The sequence below is a fragment of the Sciurus carolinensis genome, chromosome 9 (assembly GCF_902686445.1).
Source record: "Sciurus carolinensis chromosome 9, mSciCar1.2, whole genome shotgun sequence".
NCBI classification, from domain to species: domain Eukaryota; kingdom Metazoa; phylum Chordata; class Mammalia; order Rodentia; family Sciuridae; genus Sciurus; species Sciurus carolinensis.
In genome coordinates, this window is record NC_062221.1 from 45,942,244 (window position 1) to 45,962,425 (window position 20,182).

General features: G+C 34.3%; 1 protein-coding gene and 1 non-coding gene across 6 annotated transcripts in view; one reads left to right on the forward strand and one right to left on the reverse strand.

Annotated features, from left to right (window-relative positions):
• The window catches only part of Naaladl2 (N-acetylated alpha-linked acidic dipeptidase like 2), a 1,279,203-nt gene that overhangs the window by 804,501 nt on the left and 454,520 nt on the right, over window positions 1-20,182 (forward strand). For all 5 annotated transcript variants that reach the window (XM_047564210.1, XM_047564211.1, XM_047564209.1 and 2 more), the window contains one exon: window positions 5,357-5,507. In XM_047564210.1, the coding sequence (XP_047420166.1) occupies window positions 5,357-5,507 (151 nt within the window). The remainder of the gene's footprint in view (window positions 1-5,356; window positions 5,508-20,182) is intronic.
• Window positions 9,090-9,163, reverse strand: Trnaa-cgc (transfer RNA alanine (anticodon CGC)). The gene has a single exon. It is a non-coding gene; the product is annotated as a tRNA-Ala (tRNA).

Consider the following 20,182-nt stretch of genomic DNA (forward strand, 5'->3'; position numbering starts at 1 on the left):
CGTTGATTTTAGCTCTGACTTTAATTATTTACAGTCTCCTATTACTTTTGTTGTTGATCTGTTCTTTTTCTAGGGCTTTGAGATGTAATGTGAGGTCATTTAGTTGTTGACTTTTTATTTTTTTAATGTATGAACTCAATGCATTGAGTTCCTCTTAGTACTGCTTTCATAGTGTCCCAGAGATTTTGATATGCTGTGTCATTGTTCTCATTTACCTCTAACAATGTTTTTATTTGTTCCCTGATATCTTCTGTTATCATTGCATCATTCAATTGCATATTATTTAGTCTCCAGGTGTATGAGTAGTTTTTGTTTATTATTTTATCATTCATTTCTAATTGCATTCCATTATGATCTGATAGGATACAGGGTAGGATCTCTATTTTTTTTGTATTTACTAATGGCTTCTTTGTGGCATAGCATATGATCTATTTTGGAGAAGGATCCATGAACTGCTGAGAAGAAAGTATATTTGCTCAATGATGGATTAAATACTCTGTAAATATCCATTAAGTCTATATCATTGATTGCATTATTTAGTTCTATAATTTCTTTGTTCAGTTTTTGTTTGGAGGATCTATCCAGTGGTGAGAGCAGTGTGTTAAAGTCCCCCACTATTAATGTGTTTTGGTCTATTTGATTCTTAAAATTGAGAAGGGTTTGTTTGATGTACATAGATGCTCCATTGTTTGGGGCATAAATATTTAAAATTGTTGTATCTTGCTGTTTTATGTTTCCCTTAAGCAGTATGAAATGTCCTTCTTTATCTCTTCTGACTAGCTTAGGTTTGAAGTCCACTTTATCTGATATGAGAATGGAGACCCCTGCTTTTTTACTGGGTCCATTTGCATGGAATGTTTTTCTCCATCCTTTCACCTTTAGTCTGTGGGTGTCTTTTTCTATGAGATGAGTCTCTTGAAGGCAGCATATTGTTGGTTCCTTCTTTTTAATCCAATCTGCCAGTCTATGTCTTTTGTTTATTGAGTTTAGACCATTGACATTCAGGGTTATTATTGAGATATGATTTGTATTCCTGGTCATTTTGGCTTATTTTTGGTGTTTTAGTTGACTTGGTTTCCCATTTGATTGGCTTTTCATACAGGGTAGTTTATCCCTTTTCATACTTGTATTGTTACTTTTCATTTCCTCCTCATGATATTTTTGCTGAGAATGTTCTGTAGGGCAGGCTTTCTATTTGTAAATTCTTTTAAGTTTTATTTAACATGGAAAGATTTTATTTAATTGTCAAATCTGAAGGTTGGTTTTGCTGGGTATAGGATTCTTGGTTGGCATCCATGTTCTTTCAGAGCTTGAAGTATATTATTCTAGGCCCTTCTTGCTTTTAGAGTCTGGGCTGAGAAATCTGCTGATATCCATATTGGTTTCTGCTTATATGTAATCTGACACTTTTCTTTCACAGCTTTTAAAATCCTATCTTTATTTTGTATGTGAGGTATTTTCATTATAATGTGTCTTGGTGTGGATTTGTTGTAATTTTTTGCACCTAGTGTTCTGTAAGCCTCTTGTATTGATTTTCCATTTCATTTTACAAGTTTGGGAAATTTTCTGATATTATTTCATTGAACAGGTTGTTCATGTCTTTGGTTTGTATCTCTGTGTTTTCCTCAATCTCCATAATTCTTAAATTTGGTCTTTTCATGATATCCCATAATTCTTGGAGGTTCTGTTCATGAGTTCTTAACATCTTCTCAGTTTGTTCTACTTTATTTTCAAGATTAAATATTTTGTCTTCATTGTCTGAGATTCTGTCTTCCATGAGATCTATTATGTTGGTGATGCTTTCTATTGAGTTTTTAATTTGGTTTATTGTTTCTTTCATTCCAAGTATTTCTGTTTGGTTTTTTTTTTTTTTTTTTTTTTTTTTTTTTTTTTTTCAGAATCGCTCTCTCTCTATTAAAGTGTTCTTTTGCTTCCTGCATTTGCTCTTTTAACTGTTTATTGAAGTGATCATTCATTGCCTACATTTGCTCTCATATCTTGTCTTTTGCTTCATGGATCATTTTACTTATGCAGATTCTAAACTCTTTTTCTGTCATTTCTACTGCCATGCTGTCTTTGGATTCTATCACAATAGCATCTTGGTTTCTTAGGGACACTTTCTTCCCCTGTTATTTCATATTGTTTCTATATATTTGCCTCTAGCAGTGAAGATCAGAGATACTGAAGTTTCCCCCGTCCCTGCAGGCTTATTATGACCCTGCAGTTTTCTACTACCTCTCCTTTGAAGGGGAGATCAATAACAGTAGCACTCAATACAGAGAAAATGCAGCCCTGGATCAGATAGCCCCTATAAAGACCTTCACATTATTGTAATGACCAGGATCAGTTGAATTAATATTTGCAGTATTTCTAATTGTGAACAAGAGGATGGGGAAGGGTGTAGGATGTGAGTAAATAGAGTTACCTGTTAATGGGCCTCCAGTCTACTGTAGGTATCTCAGGAAAGGAGACACCCTTCCATTGATGATGACCACGCCCTCAGGAATAATTGAAAATGCCTGCACCAGCCTCCAAAGAAGCTGGGGAGCCCCAGCAAGGGTGCGCTGAGTCAGCACAGAGGCAGGCACAGTGTGCTTCAGCAGTAGGGGACAGGTGAGCAGGCTCAGCTACCGGCCTCCATCCTTGGTGTGGGGGTGGGCTGGGGGGCTCAGCGCTGGTCCGTCCTTGGTGGGGGTGTAGGCTCAGCTATGGCATCTGACCTCAGTGTGGGGCAGGGAGGCTCAGCACTGGCGTCCCACCTTGGTGTGTGGGGGTGCTCAGCAACAGTGTCCAACCTCAGTGTCCTGAGGTTAGCTTTGAACTCAGGATCCTTCTGTCTCAAGCTCCTGAGCTGCTGGCATTACAGGCATAACATTTGATCACATATACATAGTTTCATTTGTATCACATATACAGTATTTGACAGGTATTAAAATTATATAAAAATGTATTTAACAAAGACAAATGCTTATTATAATTGTTAAGTGAATGAAATCAAATTGCACAATAGTATTAACACAGTCTTATTTTGTAAGTGTATGTGTTTATGTGCATAAGCCCTAAATAAAGGGTCTGGGCATGTTAATACTAAATATGCCTTAATATATAAGGGAATTGCCTCATTTTTGAGTTTTGCCTGTATCTTTTTCTCTCTAATGATCATGAATTGCTTTAGTAATAGTAATATTTTAATGTTCTAAAGAAGTTTGCTTTTTGATTTATTCTCCTATAACAAGCAGAACATTCATAATCATTCCATTGATCATTCATTTTAAGAATAGCTATTTCAGCTGGGCTTGGTGGCACACACCTGTAACCAGCGACTTGGGAGGCTGAGGCAGGAGGATCACAATTTCAAAGCTAGCCTCAGCAACTTAGGAAGACCCTGTCTCAAAATAAAAATAGAAAAATAAAAAAGACTGTTAATATGGCTCAGTGGTTAAACTAGGGATTCAATTAACTAGTGGTTAAACTAGGTTCAATCCCTAGTACTCCCTCCCACAAAAAAAAAGAGAATAGCTATTTCAAAATATAAGCATCAGAAGCCCTCCCTAAAGACGTCAGTGCTGAGGATGGTAGGGATTTGAAGAATAACCTTAAATCTGTCCCTATTATTCACATATTCCTTCTTCCTCCTTCCCTTTTTTCATTCCTTCTCTCCCTTTAAATTCTAACTTCCTCTCCTTTAAAACATAGGGAAGGGGGAAAAATAATAACGGAAGTCTGATCTGAGTGACTTATTATCAAAAGCAAATGTGAGTCAATTATACTTTACTTAGGTTCTCAGTGGTAGCTTTTTTTAAATAAAAGTAATACATTCTTATTTATTACACTAAAAATTGTAAGGTATGGAACATTTTTAAAGGAGTAGGACAGATACCATTAATGTGACCTACTTATATTCTGTATCAGGTTCTTTTCAAATTATTTTCTTTTGTAGTTAAGATTGTGTTGTATGTACAAATGTGTTTTATTATTTCTAGCAGCTGTACATATAAATATTTTTCAGAGGTCTGTTTTCTTTAAGAATAGCTGTTGTATCTAGCCTATACCTACTCGTGCATTCTCTTGTTTAGCAGTATTCTTGAATACTCTTAATGAAGTTGTACAATGATTGGGAAGATACGCAGGACCTTTGCCCTTAAAGAAGGGTCCAGCCAGGGCAGCAGCTACTGTCTTACTTAGTCCACTGCAAATATCAATAAGTAGCATAATCAATAATTGAAAAGTGAAGTGTAGATGCTAACTAAAGTCACAGGATGAGCACTAACTGTCTATTCTCAATATGACCCTTAGTCTTATTTTCTTTTATTCCTTTAATGTTTCTTATTACTTTTCCTCTCTCATGGGAAAAAAATAGAATCAGCAAATCATGATTATTGTTCCTTACAACAAGGTAAGTTACACTAAGAGGCAAAGCAAAAAAAAAATCAATTTAACAAGCTAAGATAAAGAGAACTTTGGATGGTGTCAAGTTCATCTGTCCCATTATACTTATGTATTGTGTACTCACTAAAGAACAAAAAGGAATCTTTACATTAAATATTTCTGAAGGCAGTAACCAGGGGCTATTTCCAACATGTTTAATGACAGGGACAGCACAGAAGCTGATCATTCAGAAGGAGGCCTCTCAACTGGGTTATGTGTAAATCCCTTAGTCGCCTTATCTGGCAGGTCTGGCTGGGCCTCCAAGGCAGAAACCAGGATGACTATATAGTAGGGTCCCTGGGAGGCTCAAAACAGTGGCTCTTTGCCAAGAGTGTGAAAGTCAACAATGTAACAACTGGCATGACAGGCTTAGCCCTTGAGGAAGAGTGTCACATTACTGCAGTGATTCTGCTCTAAGGAAGGACATAAGAGTGGTCAAGGAAGTTCTTTTCAAAGTGGAACCTTGTATGTAGAGTGATCCTCTGTTAATCTTGCAAAATTAGGAAATATAAATTTACCTAGAAATTAAAAAAAAAGTGAGACATTCCATAAGCAGTCACTTGACATTAAATGCAAACATTACAGGAATTCTACTTAAATATTATAGAGACAGGGAGGAAGGAGGGAGGAGGTAAGTAGAAAAATCATCTGCCTGATCTCAATGATTAGACACTTGGGAGTGCCTGCTTATTTAATTTAATATAAACTTAATTTAACCTTTTTTTCTTTGTGGTACTGGGGAATGAAACCAGAGTTTCATGCTTACTAGGCAAACTATATCCTCAGCCCTGAAGTGTCTGCTTATTTTAAAAGAAAAGTGAAGGGAAGGGAAACAGAAGCATAGTATCTTAACCACATTCATGAAATGGTGCTGTATGAACTTGTAACTTATGTGATAATATTTTTAAAGTCTCTTCCCTTTTTTTAGATTTCCTTATTGGAAAAGACTGGATTTGGAGGTGTTCTTCTATATATTGATCCTTGCGATTTACCAAAGACTGCAAATCTTAACTATGATAATTTTATGGTGACACTGAACCCAGGAGGAGACCCTTCTACACCTGGCTACCCAAGTGTTGGTAGGTTTGTTGCTTATTATTCTTTTAAGCAATTACAAGAAATGCAATGTATAAGTGCATGCCACCTAAATTAATTGAGAAAATAAAAAATAATTCTTAGCCACTTTATATTTCAAAGTTTATCTTCTTAAAATTGGAGACTGCCAACTTGTTGGAATTAAACTTTTAAAATAAATTATAATAGATTTTTGTCTCAATAAATTAGAGTATCATGAACAGACAGCAAATATATTTTATGTTACAGTTGATTGACTGATAGATCATTACCATGAGGGCAGACATGTGCATGTATGTTGAAAGCATGTACAAAGGGTCAGGTGCAGGAACTGTCTGATCTACTTTCGGGCAGCTGTGATGCCTCAAAGTCCAGAGTCCACACATGGTTTGACTAGTAAAGTAAAGTGAGTAGATGCTAGAGAACAATAGAGTAATATGTTCAAGTTTTCTGACTCCGTAAGAGAAAGAACCTCTTTTGTTTGGTCAGTCACTTGCAGCATATAGATGGTCATCTTTCTATCAAACATCCTACATTTTCCTGGTAAGCTATGTTCATACTGGTGGGGATGATGTGTCAGAGGGAAAACAACTGTGATTTTGGTAAATGCTCACTGCATCATTAAATTTCTGTCCAGTATGTCCATGACAAATATTCTTTCTATTCATTAAGATATGGCTGGGAAAAAACCTTCTCCAAACCCTCTTCCAAAAAATTAAAAAAGGAGTAGGTCAACCCATTTACCATGACACTTCAGTCAGTAACTAAACAAAAATACAGAATTATCCCTATTTTCTGCCAATATTTTTCCTTTTCTCAAAATATCACAGAAGGGGCTGGGGATATAGCTCAGTTGGCAGAGTGCTTGCCTTGCAAGCATAAGGCCCTGGGTTCAATCCCCAGCACCACAAAAAAAAAAAAAAAAAAATCACAGAAGACTTTATTAGTAATTTTACTCAAATCCACAGCTGTCTTTTCTCTCTTTTCATTAGTTAGTAACTTTCTCCAAGAGGGAAGTAGGTCGAGTCAACTAAGAATCATAATTTATTAGTTATTTTCTTCTACTAATCACAGCTCTGTCATCTGCTACAAAAGTATCCATTTACTCCATGTAAAAAATTTTTTTTTCCTGGGACCTCTGCAGTCAATAATAGGTATAGTACCTTCTTTTGTTCTCTAAATTTTGGAATTCGTGTTTGCCCATTTACAATTTCTAGGCATCAGTGAAAATGGTCCAGCTCTCTCAGTTGCAGATGCTTTTATGGCCCTGGATTGTAGTTCCTCAGCTTCAGGAGGCTCTATTTTTCAGCTCTTTGTGGCAACTCAGTGGGTTGAAATATTACTGAAAGCAGAAAATTTATGAGTATTCTGCTTATTTTGGTAAGTTGTCTAGTTGGTGACATTTACTCTTCACATTTATTGGTCTGGGTCATTTCATAAGTGCAGAATTCAGTCACATCTAGCAAAATATTGACCAGGGTTAAGCACTCTCAGAATTTTTTTTTCTTTTTCTTTACTTTTTATTTTGAAATAATTAAAACTTATGAAAAGTTGCAAGTGCAGTATATAGAATCTGTATACCTTTTTCCATTATGCTCCAGCATTGATTCTTTCCTAAGTACTGTTTTCAAAGCCATAAAATTAATATCAATACTCTGTTATTAACTAATTACAGACTTTATTCAAATTTCTTCAAGTTGCTCATTATTTTTTTCCCACCAGTTTAGTATTCAATTTGAAATTTCATCCTGCATTTAGCTGCCGTTTTTCCTTAATCCTTTCCAATCTGGAATATTTCATCAATCTCTTTTATTACTTTAACACTTTTAATGACTATCCGCCTGTTATTTTGTAGACTATAACCTTGATCTGTAGGTTTGCTGGTGTTTGCCAATTTTCTCCGCTGTTATTTTTTTTTCCTTCATAATTAATGGTTATCTTGGAAGATATTATGAGACCATGAATATCATTTACCTTGTCCTACCTTTCCTCACAATTTTGAGGAAAAATCAGAGATTCTTCTCTGTTACAACTACTACTATTGTGTTCACCAAATGATGATCTTCTATTTAGATCATTCTTTTAGAATACTTATTAAAAGAAACATTTTTCCCAATGCGAGTAGTCACACTTGTTACTTACATTTTCAAACAAAGGTGGATGACTATGTAACCGTTTGAGGCAAAATTGTATGCCAGATTCATTAGTTATGTCATATCGGTGCAATAATAGTATAATCCATTATGTTACTCAATGTTACTTATGCAGTTCTCCCATTAAAAATTTCTTTACAGATATAATGATGTTGGGAAAAGTTATCTCCATTTTACATATGGACCTTTATTTAGTACCCAGAAAGGTTCTAACTGCAGTGATTTATATCTATGGCTTCTGATTCATTTATTCCTTCCCTCCCGAAATTTTCTCAATATTTGTCTTTTGGTTTCATTGATTTTCTTTAAAAAATAATTCAAAGCACCACAAATATTTTTCTTTGGGGGGCAGGAAAAGGGAATGCAGGTTGTGTTTATGAATTAAAAACTACAAATAATAATTTGTACAAAATGAACCAAACATATGACTTAAGACCCTACAACACTGTCAATTATGTGATTATTAATTGAGGTTCCTCTGATCCCAATTTTAAGAACTCTGTTCTATTAGCTAATTTAAGGGTGATTTAAATCTCTAAAGATATAGATTAGAATAACCAAGTGTTCCAGATGGTATTATTAATCTTTTTTTTTTATTGTAAACAAATGGGATACATGTTGTTTCTCTGTTTGTACATGGAGTAAAGGCATACCATTTGTGTAATCATAAATTTACATAGGGTAATGTTGGTTGATTCATTCTGTTATTTTTTCCTTTCCCCCCACCCCACCCACCCCTCTTTTCCCTCTATATAGTCCTTCCTTCCCCCATTCTTGCCCCCCTCCCTAACCCTAACTCTAACCCTAAAACTAATCTTGTTTGTTTGGCTTTTAAATAAAACAAAGCAAATGGAATAGTAAAATGATTGTTCCATATGCTCCACCCAGTTTTATCAACTATCTATATTGTACCATTTTTGTTTTGTCTGTACATCCCGTCATACTCCACAGTCTTACTACTTTTCCAAATTAAATTTGCATAAATTGGAAGACATGCCTCTTAAATGACAAGTGGCCCCTGCCATGTAACCCCATGCCTGTTTAGCTAAGAACATGTTCATCGCCTCTGGGAGTTCTGAGTTCATCCACTCATTCCCCATAACCAGCCTTAACTAATCACCAGTCTCAGTGTCTCATGGTACAAAACTTTAGAATCACAAAAATATGGAAGCATGCTCAGAATAATGTCTTGTGATATTCATTCATGGTTACACTTATCAGTATTTCATTCCCTTGCTGGGAAGCATAGTACAATTTTTGTATTGATTCAAGTAGGTGTTTTTAAATCAAGAATTTCAATGTGCTCTTCCACAATACATATTCCAAATGGATTGTTCAAACGAGACATAGGAACTCCATACAAGGAAGCTCTGCTCAGTCAGTCTCATTGCATAGCCAAATAGTTTTTTTTTTTTTTTTTTTTTTTTTTTCCTTTTGCGGTACTGGGGATTGAACCCAGGGCCTTGTGCTTGCGAGGCAAACACTCTACCAACTGAGCTATATCCCCAGCCCGCCCAAATAGTTCTTGATTGTTATGGAACCAAAGTGAAGGGAAAAATGTTTCTTAATAACATTGTTCTTATAAGCCAGCTAAGAATATGTTGGGATCATTCTTTTAACAAAAGCAAGTCTTGGATCTATTGGGCATATTAAGTACTCTGAATCTTATTGTTTTACAATATAAAGGAAGATTATACTGGAACAATATGTAGCTCACAAGATAATTTTTAAGGAAGTAAAAACTCTTGAGTTACATCTCAGATTTAAGTAGGAATTCCAAAGGAGGGGTCCAACCATCTGTGATCTAACAAGGTCTCCAGGTAACTCTAATGCAACTCAAGTTTGAGAACCCCTGAGCTAGAGAAGCTTTATTATTCTTATCTGCCACATCTGCATTAGACCACTGGGGCTCCTGGTTCAGTCTGTGACTTCATGTTACCATTCTTGCAGCATCTTGTGTGTTTCACATTTGCTATTTCTATGTCACTCAGAATTCTGACATATTAGTTCTGGATTTTTAGCCCAATTCTTGCACTCATTAGGCTTTCAATAAAATATCACTGTTGAATGAACAACTTCTCCTTCAACATAACTACTTGCCTTGGATGATTCTGAGCTGTACCCTAACTATAACCCAATTAAAGTTGCTTTTAAAAAAATCATGTGTAAATATTTACCCCTGATAGTTTTGTTCAAAAAATATATAGATTTTCTCCTTAAATGCTTTGTCATTTCACTCACATCTCCAATCACTCAAAACAACAGAATGCTATTGACTAAAAAAGTTTGAAATTCCAGTTAAATATTAAGGAATCAGAAGTTCAATCTATTATCTTAATTCCCTTGATAATGTATCCAATATTTCAAAGATCGAATCAGTGTATCAAAGACTTCATCATAACCATGTAGGGTAGGAAAAAAACACACATAACTTTGCCCTTTACTGTCTGAATTCTCTTACTGGGGCCCTACAGATTACACTGACATACAAATTCACAACACAAAAACAGTTTACTGACACATGCAGTATACATACATGGAGGTGGAATTCTGTGGAGAGGAACTCAAAGGGGTGGTTAGGATTTGAGGTTTATATAGGATCTTAATAAAGTACGGAAGACTTACAGAGAAGTAATGGGACACAGGAAAAGTGGTATACATGGAAATTAGTGGGAGATAAGTCTTGTTTTAGTAAGGTAGATTCTACTCTGTACCTCCAGGTTGATATGAGTCTGAACTTGAACCCAATTTAAGGTAAATGGTGAGGGGCAGGTCAAAGCTTTTTTTTTTTTTTTTTTTTTTTTTAATTTCCTTTTTTCTTGTTTACGTTCATCTTCAGAATCGTAGTTGTCCTTAGTTCAAAATAATCCTTATGTCAAAGTGGCATCTTGGGGTGGAATATTATGTTTCTTTATAATTGCTTACCAACTTGCTGTGGTTTAGACTATGCCAAACTATGGTCCAACCAACTTTTGTTCTCTAGAACAATATAATTTTAGAATTTTAAGAGTCTTGAGTTTGTACAGTAAAATTCCATTCTGAAACTTGAAGCTCAAGAATCTTGATCATTATAGCCACTCAGTTAAATGCAGTATAGTTAATGCTATTTACTATTTCTAGTCACAACTGTAACACAGATCATCAGTTATAAATTGAGTTAGGCTTAATCTGAAATTATTAATCAGTTGCATAACCAAGGCCCCAAACAAGGAGAATTAGAAGGCCAGGAAGTAATTACAAAAGTAAGAAAGCCAGAAATGTGTATATATAATGAGTATTCCATTTGATCTGAGTTGAAATGTGGAAAAGAAAATCTTTCCCCAATTTTTAAGCATTAAGATTGTACTAAATCTGAACTAGAAACAGTATTAGAAGTCAGAAATCCTTTCCTTTCTGTACACTTCCTTTAATGCTTTATCTTCTGAATTGTCTATGGTTACAATGTTTATTTAATTTTAGAGCTGGGCACAGTGGCGCACACCTATAATCACAGTGATTGGCTGAGGCAGGAGAATAAAAAGTTCAAGGCCAACCTCAGCAACTTAGCAGGACTTGTCTCAAAATAAAATATGAAAGAGTTGGAGATGTGACTCAGTGGTAAAGCACCTCAGGGTTCAATTCCCAGTACTAGTACTATGACTAATTATTACTAATTATTATTATTTCCAATAATAAATTATAATAATAATAATCATTATGATTATTTTTTAATACTGCCTCCAAATAACTGCCTGGTAAGTCTATTGACTACTAGTTAACTGAGATCCAAGTTATTTTCTCTCCCTTGATTTAGACTTAAATATTCTTATATCCTATTTCCTAAAATCAATCCTAATTTAAAAGCTTTGTATCTATGTCCCTCTATTTACTCCTTTTATTTTTTTTTCTTTTTCTTTGTTTTAAATTCTGGAGAGGAAAGTCTTTTCAGTGGTTTTACTCTACTGAAGTGTATCAAACGACACAGTTTATGTAATATTCCCAGCGTTACAATTCAGTGGATCTGTGTGTTGTTTATCTACTGTCTGTTCAACATCACCTCTGCCAACCAAAACTATTCAGAGAATAAAGAATATCACTGTAATTTGTGACAAGTCTTCACCAGGTATTCTTGGTCCAGTTACCTGGACAAATATTGAAAGACTGACTTGAGTTGGCACTAAATCAACTGAGACAATGTTGAACTATTCCCTGACTAAAATAGCAGAAAATATAAATATGTGCCTAGCTGTCAAAGCAAAGTGTTAGATATTCACAGCATGGAATGCCTTGTCACTTTGGTTGGGGAAAAATAAAAAGTGTCTGTGTTCTAACTATTGCACTGTAACTGACTGGGGGTCACTAGCACACACCAACGTGTCCTGACAACTTAAAAAGAACCATTGTTAAACAGTCTAAATGTTTCAGAAAGTTCAATTTATCACATAAAAAATACAGCTTATTTAAATTCAACTGTTCCTTTAAAAAAAATCAAAATTTTGTTTTGAAAAAAAAAATTGTTAACATCAATTTTCATGGCCACACACAGGGGAATTTTCACTTGATTGTTGAAATATCTAAGATTATATGCTATGGAGAACAGTTTCAAGTGATTATTGTTCTAAGGAAATCAGTGTACCATTTAGTACATTCATCAGTCAGAATGTTCTTTATTATTGCAGTAGGAACTCTCTAATTTCAAAGATTACTAGATCAATAGAGACAATTGCTTTGTTTTGTTTAAGAACAAAAGTCTCCTCAAAAATCTATGGTGAATTTGGAGAATGATAAAAATCTGTTCAAAAAATATTTACCAATAAATTTCTATCATAATTAATGTAAGAAACTATTGAAATAATATAATTAGTTTTAAATTTTTGTAGCACTTATTATTCTATGTCTTTTTGGGTCTCTTTATTAGGACAGCATTCACTGGCCCTGTGTTGTAGATAAGTAAACTGATCTTTGATAAGTGACTTAATTAACACAATTACACTTAAATTCCAGGTTATCTAACTTTAGACCTAGTTAGGATTCTACTAATGTTATTTTGCATCCATTTTATAGATTAGACATATGAAAATAAGAATTTCAGTTTTGTATAACCAAACAATTCAAATTTAAGACTGAATAAAGTTGAGATTCAGTTTTATATTTAATAAATTCTTGAAGGTAGTGTTAAAGGTGAAATATAAAATACAGTGACAAAAATTATAAACCTTGCATACAAGTTTAGACAGTATCAAAATGACATCAGAAAAAATTTAGACTGAATCACATACAATTATCAATACTATATTAACTATTTTATACCTACAAAAATGATAACTATTATAAAATAAATTTAAAAATTAACCAAAGAATGTAAGGAACAATGCCAACACAGAAAAAAGTCAGTTTTATTTTTTCAGTCACAAAATCATGTGCATTACCTTGGTGGAATATATTAAAAATTTATCCTTTCTCGAATTTTATTAGCCTTTTTTTTTAATAGCATCAAATTGTGTGAAATATAATTATCTTTCTGAAAGATTCAAATTGTTGTTACACGATGAATACCACCCAACTTTTTAAAGAACCAGGGCAATAGCTGTACAAAAGTCAGTGAAAATAGTGTAAAAGAATCAGAATGAACCTAAGGAATAATAAATCAGCATACTTAATTTTACTTTCCCCAGACATTTTTCATGCATCCAGATCTGCCATGTCAGAACCTATAAATGACAGTGGGAAAAAAATTTTCTGTTCACAATCATAAAACTCTCTTAGAGAAAATATCATTAGTATAACTAATGTCAGATATGAACTTATAAAAATTCCTACAAATTATTTTTCATTCACTATCAAATAATAAATGCAATATAATGATAATAGCAATCTCTTTTATAAACACCTTAAATTAGTTGCAGTTGATAATATAGTATTGAATTTCATTAACAGTCAAGTTTCCTAAATGATTTTTCAACAATTCATTAGCCAGCATTTTATTTTTCGTGGTTTTAAGAATGCTGAAATGTACTATCACTTGTGTTTGCCATCCATAGAAAATTTATTCTTTGTGATAAATGTGTGTGTGTTTACAAATAAATACAATATATACATGTATATTTTTTCATTTCACTTTTGTGTATTTCACTTTTGTGTTCTTTTGCAAAACCATTAAAGATACGTTTAATTTCTTTATAATTTCACTTTAAATTCATTCTGTAAATCTAAATTTCAGATAGAAAAATATGTAAATAAATCAACATGTGAAACTATTTGTGAGGCTTCCAAATAGCAAAGTGCAAAAATTGTGAGTTGTAAGATCTCACTGCATAATATACTTTGTAATAGGGAAACTGTGGTGGTAATAAAAGAAAATAAATTAGATCTTTTTAAATTTCCTAGTAGCAGTGATGGAAATAGGTACCCATTTATTTTCTTAGTTTCTTTTTGTGCTATTTAAATTTTGATATAATAAACTTAAAATGAAGTTGTAAGAATAGCACAAAGAATTTCTAAATAGCATTTACCCATATTCACCAATTCTTTACATTCTCCTACTTTATCATTATCTATAAAATATATATAATATAAACTTATACCTAAGTATATATAAATCATGTAAATATACATATTTATAATGTGTATATATAGACACTTGTTTCTGAATCATTTAATAGTGAGTGACAGTCATCCTATTCCTTTATTTCTAAATATTTTAGTTTGCATTTTATAAAAAGATACATTCACATATAAAACTATAGTACAGATATCAGTATTAGAAAATTTAATACTGATATAAATTTATGTTAAATGGTCCACATTCAAATTTCATAAGTTGTACAAATAATGTTCTTTAGAGTTACTTTTAGTTATACATATATAGTTATACATATATAGTTATATATATATATATATATGTATATACACACATACACACACATATGAATAGCAGAATATAGTAGGAGAAATAGCCCAAAGTGATATTATAGCCTCCTCTCTGCTATATGGTATCAGGAGGCACATTATGTTTTTGTTACCATTATTGGTGAAGTTACCTTTAATCATTTACTTAATGTGGAATATGACAGGTTTCTATACTAGTGTTTCTTCTTCATTTTATAATATATGGAGATACTTTGAACCTCTGTAAATATACTATTTTCTCACTTTTATTCTCTAGTCTTAGCCACCAGAGATGATTTCTGAGTCACTCATTAGTAAGTTGGTTGCCAGATCACATATTTAATTCCATCCTGTCTTCTCTATTATTAGACACCACAGTACTGTAAGGAGGAGATTCCTTCTCCTACACTCACTTATTCATATATTTACTTATATCAGTGGACTAATAGGTGTTCATTTTATCCAATGGATTATAGTTTCTTTCATTACTTATTTTGATGTTCAGATTGTCCAAGATTGTGTCATCTTCCCAAGTTCCCATGTTCCCATCATTGTTTGAATGCATTCTTACTTTGTGATGCAACTTGATTTTTCAGGCTGTGTTTTCTCCATCTAAGACCTGGCATCAGCCATTTTTCCTAGTGTCCCTAGTTCTTCTTACAGGCTAAATATATTTAGAAATGAGCATCTGGGTGCTGGATCTACTTATTATAATTGTATGTCATTGTTTTAATTCCTCTTGGTGGACAAAGGTAGGCAAGATATCTAGACAGATACATGGTGCAGCAATTAAAAGAGGAATTGATAGGTGTATATAAATATTGATAGCTTTAATTCCAACCCAAATCCTATAGATTTAATTTCTAATCATCAACTCTTCCATATTTATAACTCCCCTCACCAACAGTGAGAAATAATGTTTCTCATTATCATCAATATATTTATTCATTTGCTTAAGCTTAAAATGAAGATTTGCTGCCCTGCATCACTATGAAAAACAAGCCTACTACAAATATTTGTAGACTTCCTTTTTTCTTTGGATTGAAGATATGTACAAATACTGTGGTCAAAAAATACTGGGGTTAGTTCTTTTTTTCCCCCTCTTAGTATGGATGTTATTTATTTGAAATGTTTCTATTTTTATTTTAGTTGTTTCCCCATTTGTTCTTATTGGCTTCTTTTATTATAAAATATAATAGGGTTCCACAAGTCAGAGTTATAAAAAAATAGATTCTGAGAAGTGTTACTAACCATTCTACCCACCCCACTGTACCTACTCCCTACAGGGACTCATTGTAGTCATCTCTGCTTTGTCTCTTCTGATTCTTTTTTAAAAAGTAAATAAATACATTATTTTCTTATTTGCCTTTTGATTTTACATAAACTGTAGCATCCTCTAAATATTCGTTTGTACTTGCTTTAACTCCACCTACCAGTAAAAATTACTCCTGTTCAGTTCTTAGAGATTGTAATGACTGAATTCTCCAGAATCAGGTACTGATAATTTCATTTTGGATCAGCAACAAATACCTGTGGGAAACAGGAAGCACAAACAGGATTGGGCAGCAAGAAAAGTGCCACTGCAAACAGTCCAATGGCAGTGAATAAATGGCCCATCAGACTTGTCCATTAGTGGTTCACATGGCCCAGTCTGTGTGCCAGTCTGCAGTCAGCCATTGGCGGTAAGCCCCTCCAAGAATGGCAGTGAAGTGATTTTCTACAAGGCAAACCCTGAAAATCTGAACAGCTGGAAACTGTCTCCTGCTAACACTCAGCAGCTGGACAAGTTCTCTTCTGACAGGATGGAACAACACAATGAAATACCTGGAACAGTACATTACTGTCTACTACAGAAACTTGACTTTTACTCCATATGGTCATGAGTTAGAAAGAAAGGCAAGAGCTGTGGCATTCAGTGTGGCAGTCACTAGCCATGTGTGGCTACTTAATTTTTAATTTAAATTAAGTAAAATAGAATAAAATGTAAAATGCAGTCATACTAGCCACATTTCAGAATCTTGGGGTGTGATGGTACACACCTGTAGTCTCAGCCTGAGGCAGGAGGATTCCAAGTTTGAGACCAGCCTCAGCAATTTAGTGAGGCCCTAAGCAACTTAGTGAGACCCTATGACAAAATAAAAAAGGCTGGGGATGTGATTCAGAATTTAAACACCCCTGGGTTTAATCCCTGGTACCAAAACCAAAACAAAAACAAAACAAAACAACAACAACAAAATGCTGTCTCAAAAGCCTAGCAGCAACGTGGCTTTTATAGAGGATTTCCATCGTTAGGGAACATCTACTAGGGTGGGAAATGCTACAGAATAAAGTTCTAAAATTGTGATTTTATGCAAAATTTGGTGGTTATCTACTGTTTTAGATTATCCATGAGACTGTTTCTGTACACAATCTTGATAATCAAGCATTGTTTTTCTTTTTTACCACTTTCCTTATTTGAATACTGCATTTACAAAGCAGACTCTGAGAACCACATATTAGGTATGCTTCATGAATTCTTTTATGGTTTAGTGTTGAACCAAAACATTGTTGAGTGCTCCTAAAGTAAACATTTTCCATTTCCAGAATTCTCTGAAGAGTTTTTGAATTTTAAGTACGTTAAAATAAATCTTGTAATGCTACTTTAAAATGCTATTGCATTTGCTTCAAACTGCTGGCATTGTAAATTTCAGTCCCATACAATTTCATTTGAGAGATATATCCTGCTTAAAAAAAAAATGCGTTCTACTTTTGTTTTGCCTATCAACAGCCACTCAGTCCTAAATTTTTCAGTGAGAATTGAAAAATTATATCCTTGGAATATTATGTTTTTGAGAGAAAGCTATCTAAGTGTTAGACTTTGGAAGAGAATAAATGTGGACTATTTTTGTAATAAGTCAAAAGTGAGGCTTTGGTAGTGATTTTGCATGTAAAATTAGCTCAGTCTACTGGAAATAGGCAGGTAATGAACTTTTCTTCCTTGACACCTAAGTAACAAGAATTGATGCCACCTGTACAGTCACAAGATTGTGACTTACATGCGCGCATGGGCCTCCATAGGATTATTGAATACCCTCTTTGCTTTCTGTTGGGCACAGGGTCTCCTGGAAACCTTTCCTCTTCTTTCTCCCTCCCATTCTCATTAATGGGGCTTGTGACTTGATAACGTTAACACAAGTATATTTAGTAAATTTGTTAAGGAAATGGATGACCAAACCAAGCTACCCAGATATCTTTGCTTTAGAACTTTCAGACTTCTTGTTACTGTGAATGTAGTTGTCAAGTCTCCAAAAACATTTGGTCTGAAAGGTCTTCTAAATGTATTTGATCATTGAGTCTGGTTGAAAAGCCCCAAGAAGACGACCATTTAGTCATTTGTACTATGGAATGGCTGACCTTCAGCCCCTGCCCTTCTCCTTCCTGCCACAAATCTTTCCCAGTTTTCTGCCCCTACCTAGAGATCTGCGGTTTGTACTTCATATTTTGCATATTTTATAGCCTAAGATAACATGAAAAATTATGAAAAGTAGGAAAGGGAAGGGCTAATTAGGTCACATGGTGTTAGCAAAGTTAACACCTGTGGGAGCACCTGCTTATGAGTCAGCAGGAAACAAAACACTCAACAACAAAAAATAATCTGGCTGATTGTTTAACAATTAAGGTTGTAATTAGATTTATAATTGAATTTTAGGGACAGTCTAGATTCTGGAAATATCAGTGTATTTCAACTAATCTTTTACTCAGCATGATCTGTTCCAGTTCATTGCTAACCATGTTCAAAAATCTGCTTTTTTAAAAATACAAATGCGAACAAAACTCTTAAACAGCCTTCTCTAACCACTCCCTCGGGTGATTTTTCCCATTTCAGTGACAGGAGAGAAAATGCAATTTTATCCTGGGAAAAATGATAAAGTGACAGTTTTTAAGATAATACAGATGCACATTTTCAAGGAATAGGCCAAAAAGATAATGTGCTTTAGGCAATTATTTCTAGAATACATCTCACTGAAATTTTTTACTTGCTCCACAAACACACTTAAGTTGTTTCCATGGTATCTCTCTGAAAGTCTCAGTCTTTTCAATATTCCAAGAGTTCTTTGGAATCCATAGTAAATGTTAAGCTGGGTAAGCACAGCCCAATTTTATATTCAGTAACCTTAAGCTTACAGTTGTCTGGTATTCCTGGGTAGACTTTTGATACCCTAGGGAAAACTGACAGAACCAAGGAACTTGCTTGAGACTCAGAGTGACCAAATCATATACAGACCTACCAGGATACTGTATAGTGAAAGGGTTTGCTATTAATAATTACACAACACAACAGGCATTTACTGGGTAGCATGGTAACCCTATTTAGATTCAAAATAAGATTATCCTGTATAATTGACCATGGAATCCAGTTGATATTCAGATGAGAGGTGTTCTGGGCAGAAATGTTTAACTCCCTAAAAATCAAATGGTGAAATATTAAATCTTATTACCTCAGAATGTGACTATATTTGGAGTTAAAGCTAATTAAGTGCACTGAAGGCATTAGGGTATGCCCCAGTTTGACTGGTGTCCTTATAAGAAGCCATTAGGACTGGGCACAGTGGTTCATGTCTGTAATCCCTGCGGCTAAGGAGGCTGAGATAGGAGGATTGTGAGTTCAAAGCCAGTCTCAGAAACTTAGCGAGGCCCTAAGCAACCCCGTGAGACTCTGTCTCTAAATAATAAATAAGAAAGAACTGTGGCTCAGTGGTTTAAAAAAAAAAAGCAATCAGGGCAGAAATAAATAGAGAAGATCATGTGAAGACAGAGAGAAAATGGCCCTTGAATGCGACTTGTAGAATATGACTGTGGACAAGTCAAGGAGTGAATCCTCAGAAGAATCAATGCTGCCCACACCTGGTTCTTGAACTTCTAGCGTCTACCACTGAGGACCTACAATTCTGTTGTTTAAGCTATATAGTGTGTAATGTTTGGTTATAGTAGCTACAGCAAACTAATGCAAAAGGAAACATTAAAATCAGCTCCCTTCACTTCATTGTTATAAAAAGTATAGAGGAAAGATACAATTTTTAGCATGCCTTCATTTTCATCATCTTTAATAAGAAATTCTGCTCTCCCACCACCTCTGTAAAAGACTGCTAATCACACTATAATGGTACTTTGCCAGTCCTTGTTCCTGATTGTGTTTAAGTAAGCTGTTTTGTCTTATGATTTGATATTCACTTGGACAAATTAGTATAACCAGGGAGAGCCAAGCACCCTATCCCTGGGATTGGTACTGATAAGACAAGATGGTGGAACCCTAATAATTTAATCCTAGACTTTAATGGAAGAAACTGGACTTTCACATCTTCTGCACTAGTAGAGCAAAGAAGTTAGTTTTTGGATGCAAAACTATGTCAGCTGTGTGGTTCTGGCACGGAGGACTAAACTCTGATACTGTAGAAAGTCATGAGAGTGAGCTGGAAGAGGAAAAGAGTTCTCCACAGACAAAGTGGGAGACAGAGAGTGCTTAGGTGACCCTAAGGGAGAATATGGAAATCCTAGGGATGGGAAAAACCTGGTATCAGTCTTAGTGTAGTGATAGTTGTATTCACTTAAATTGTTAACCTATGTGTGTAATCCCAAACCTTCTCCAAAGCGTGCTGAAGATAGCAGGTCTATATTTAAAG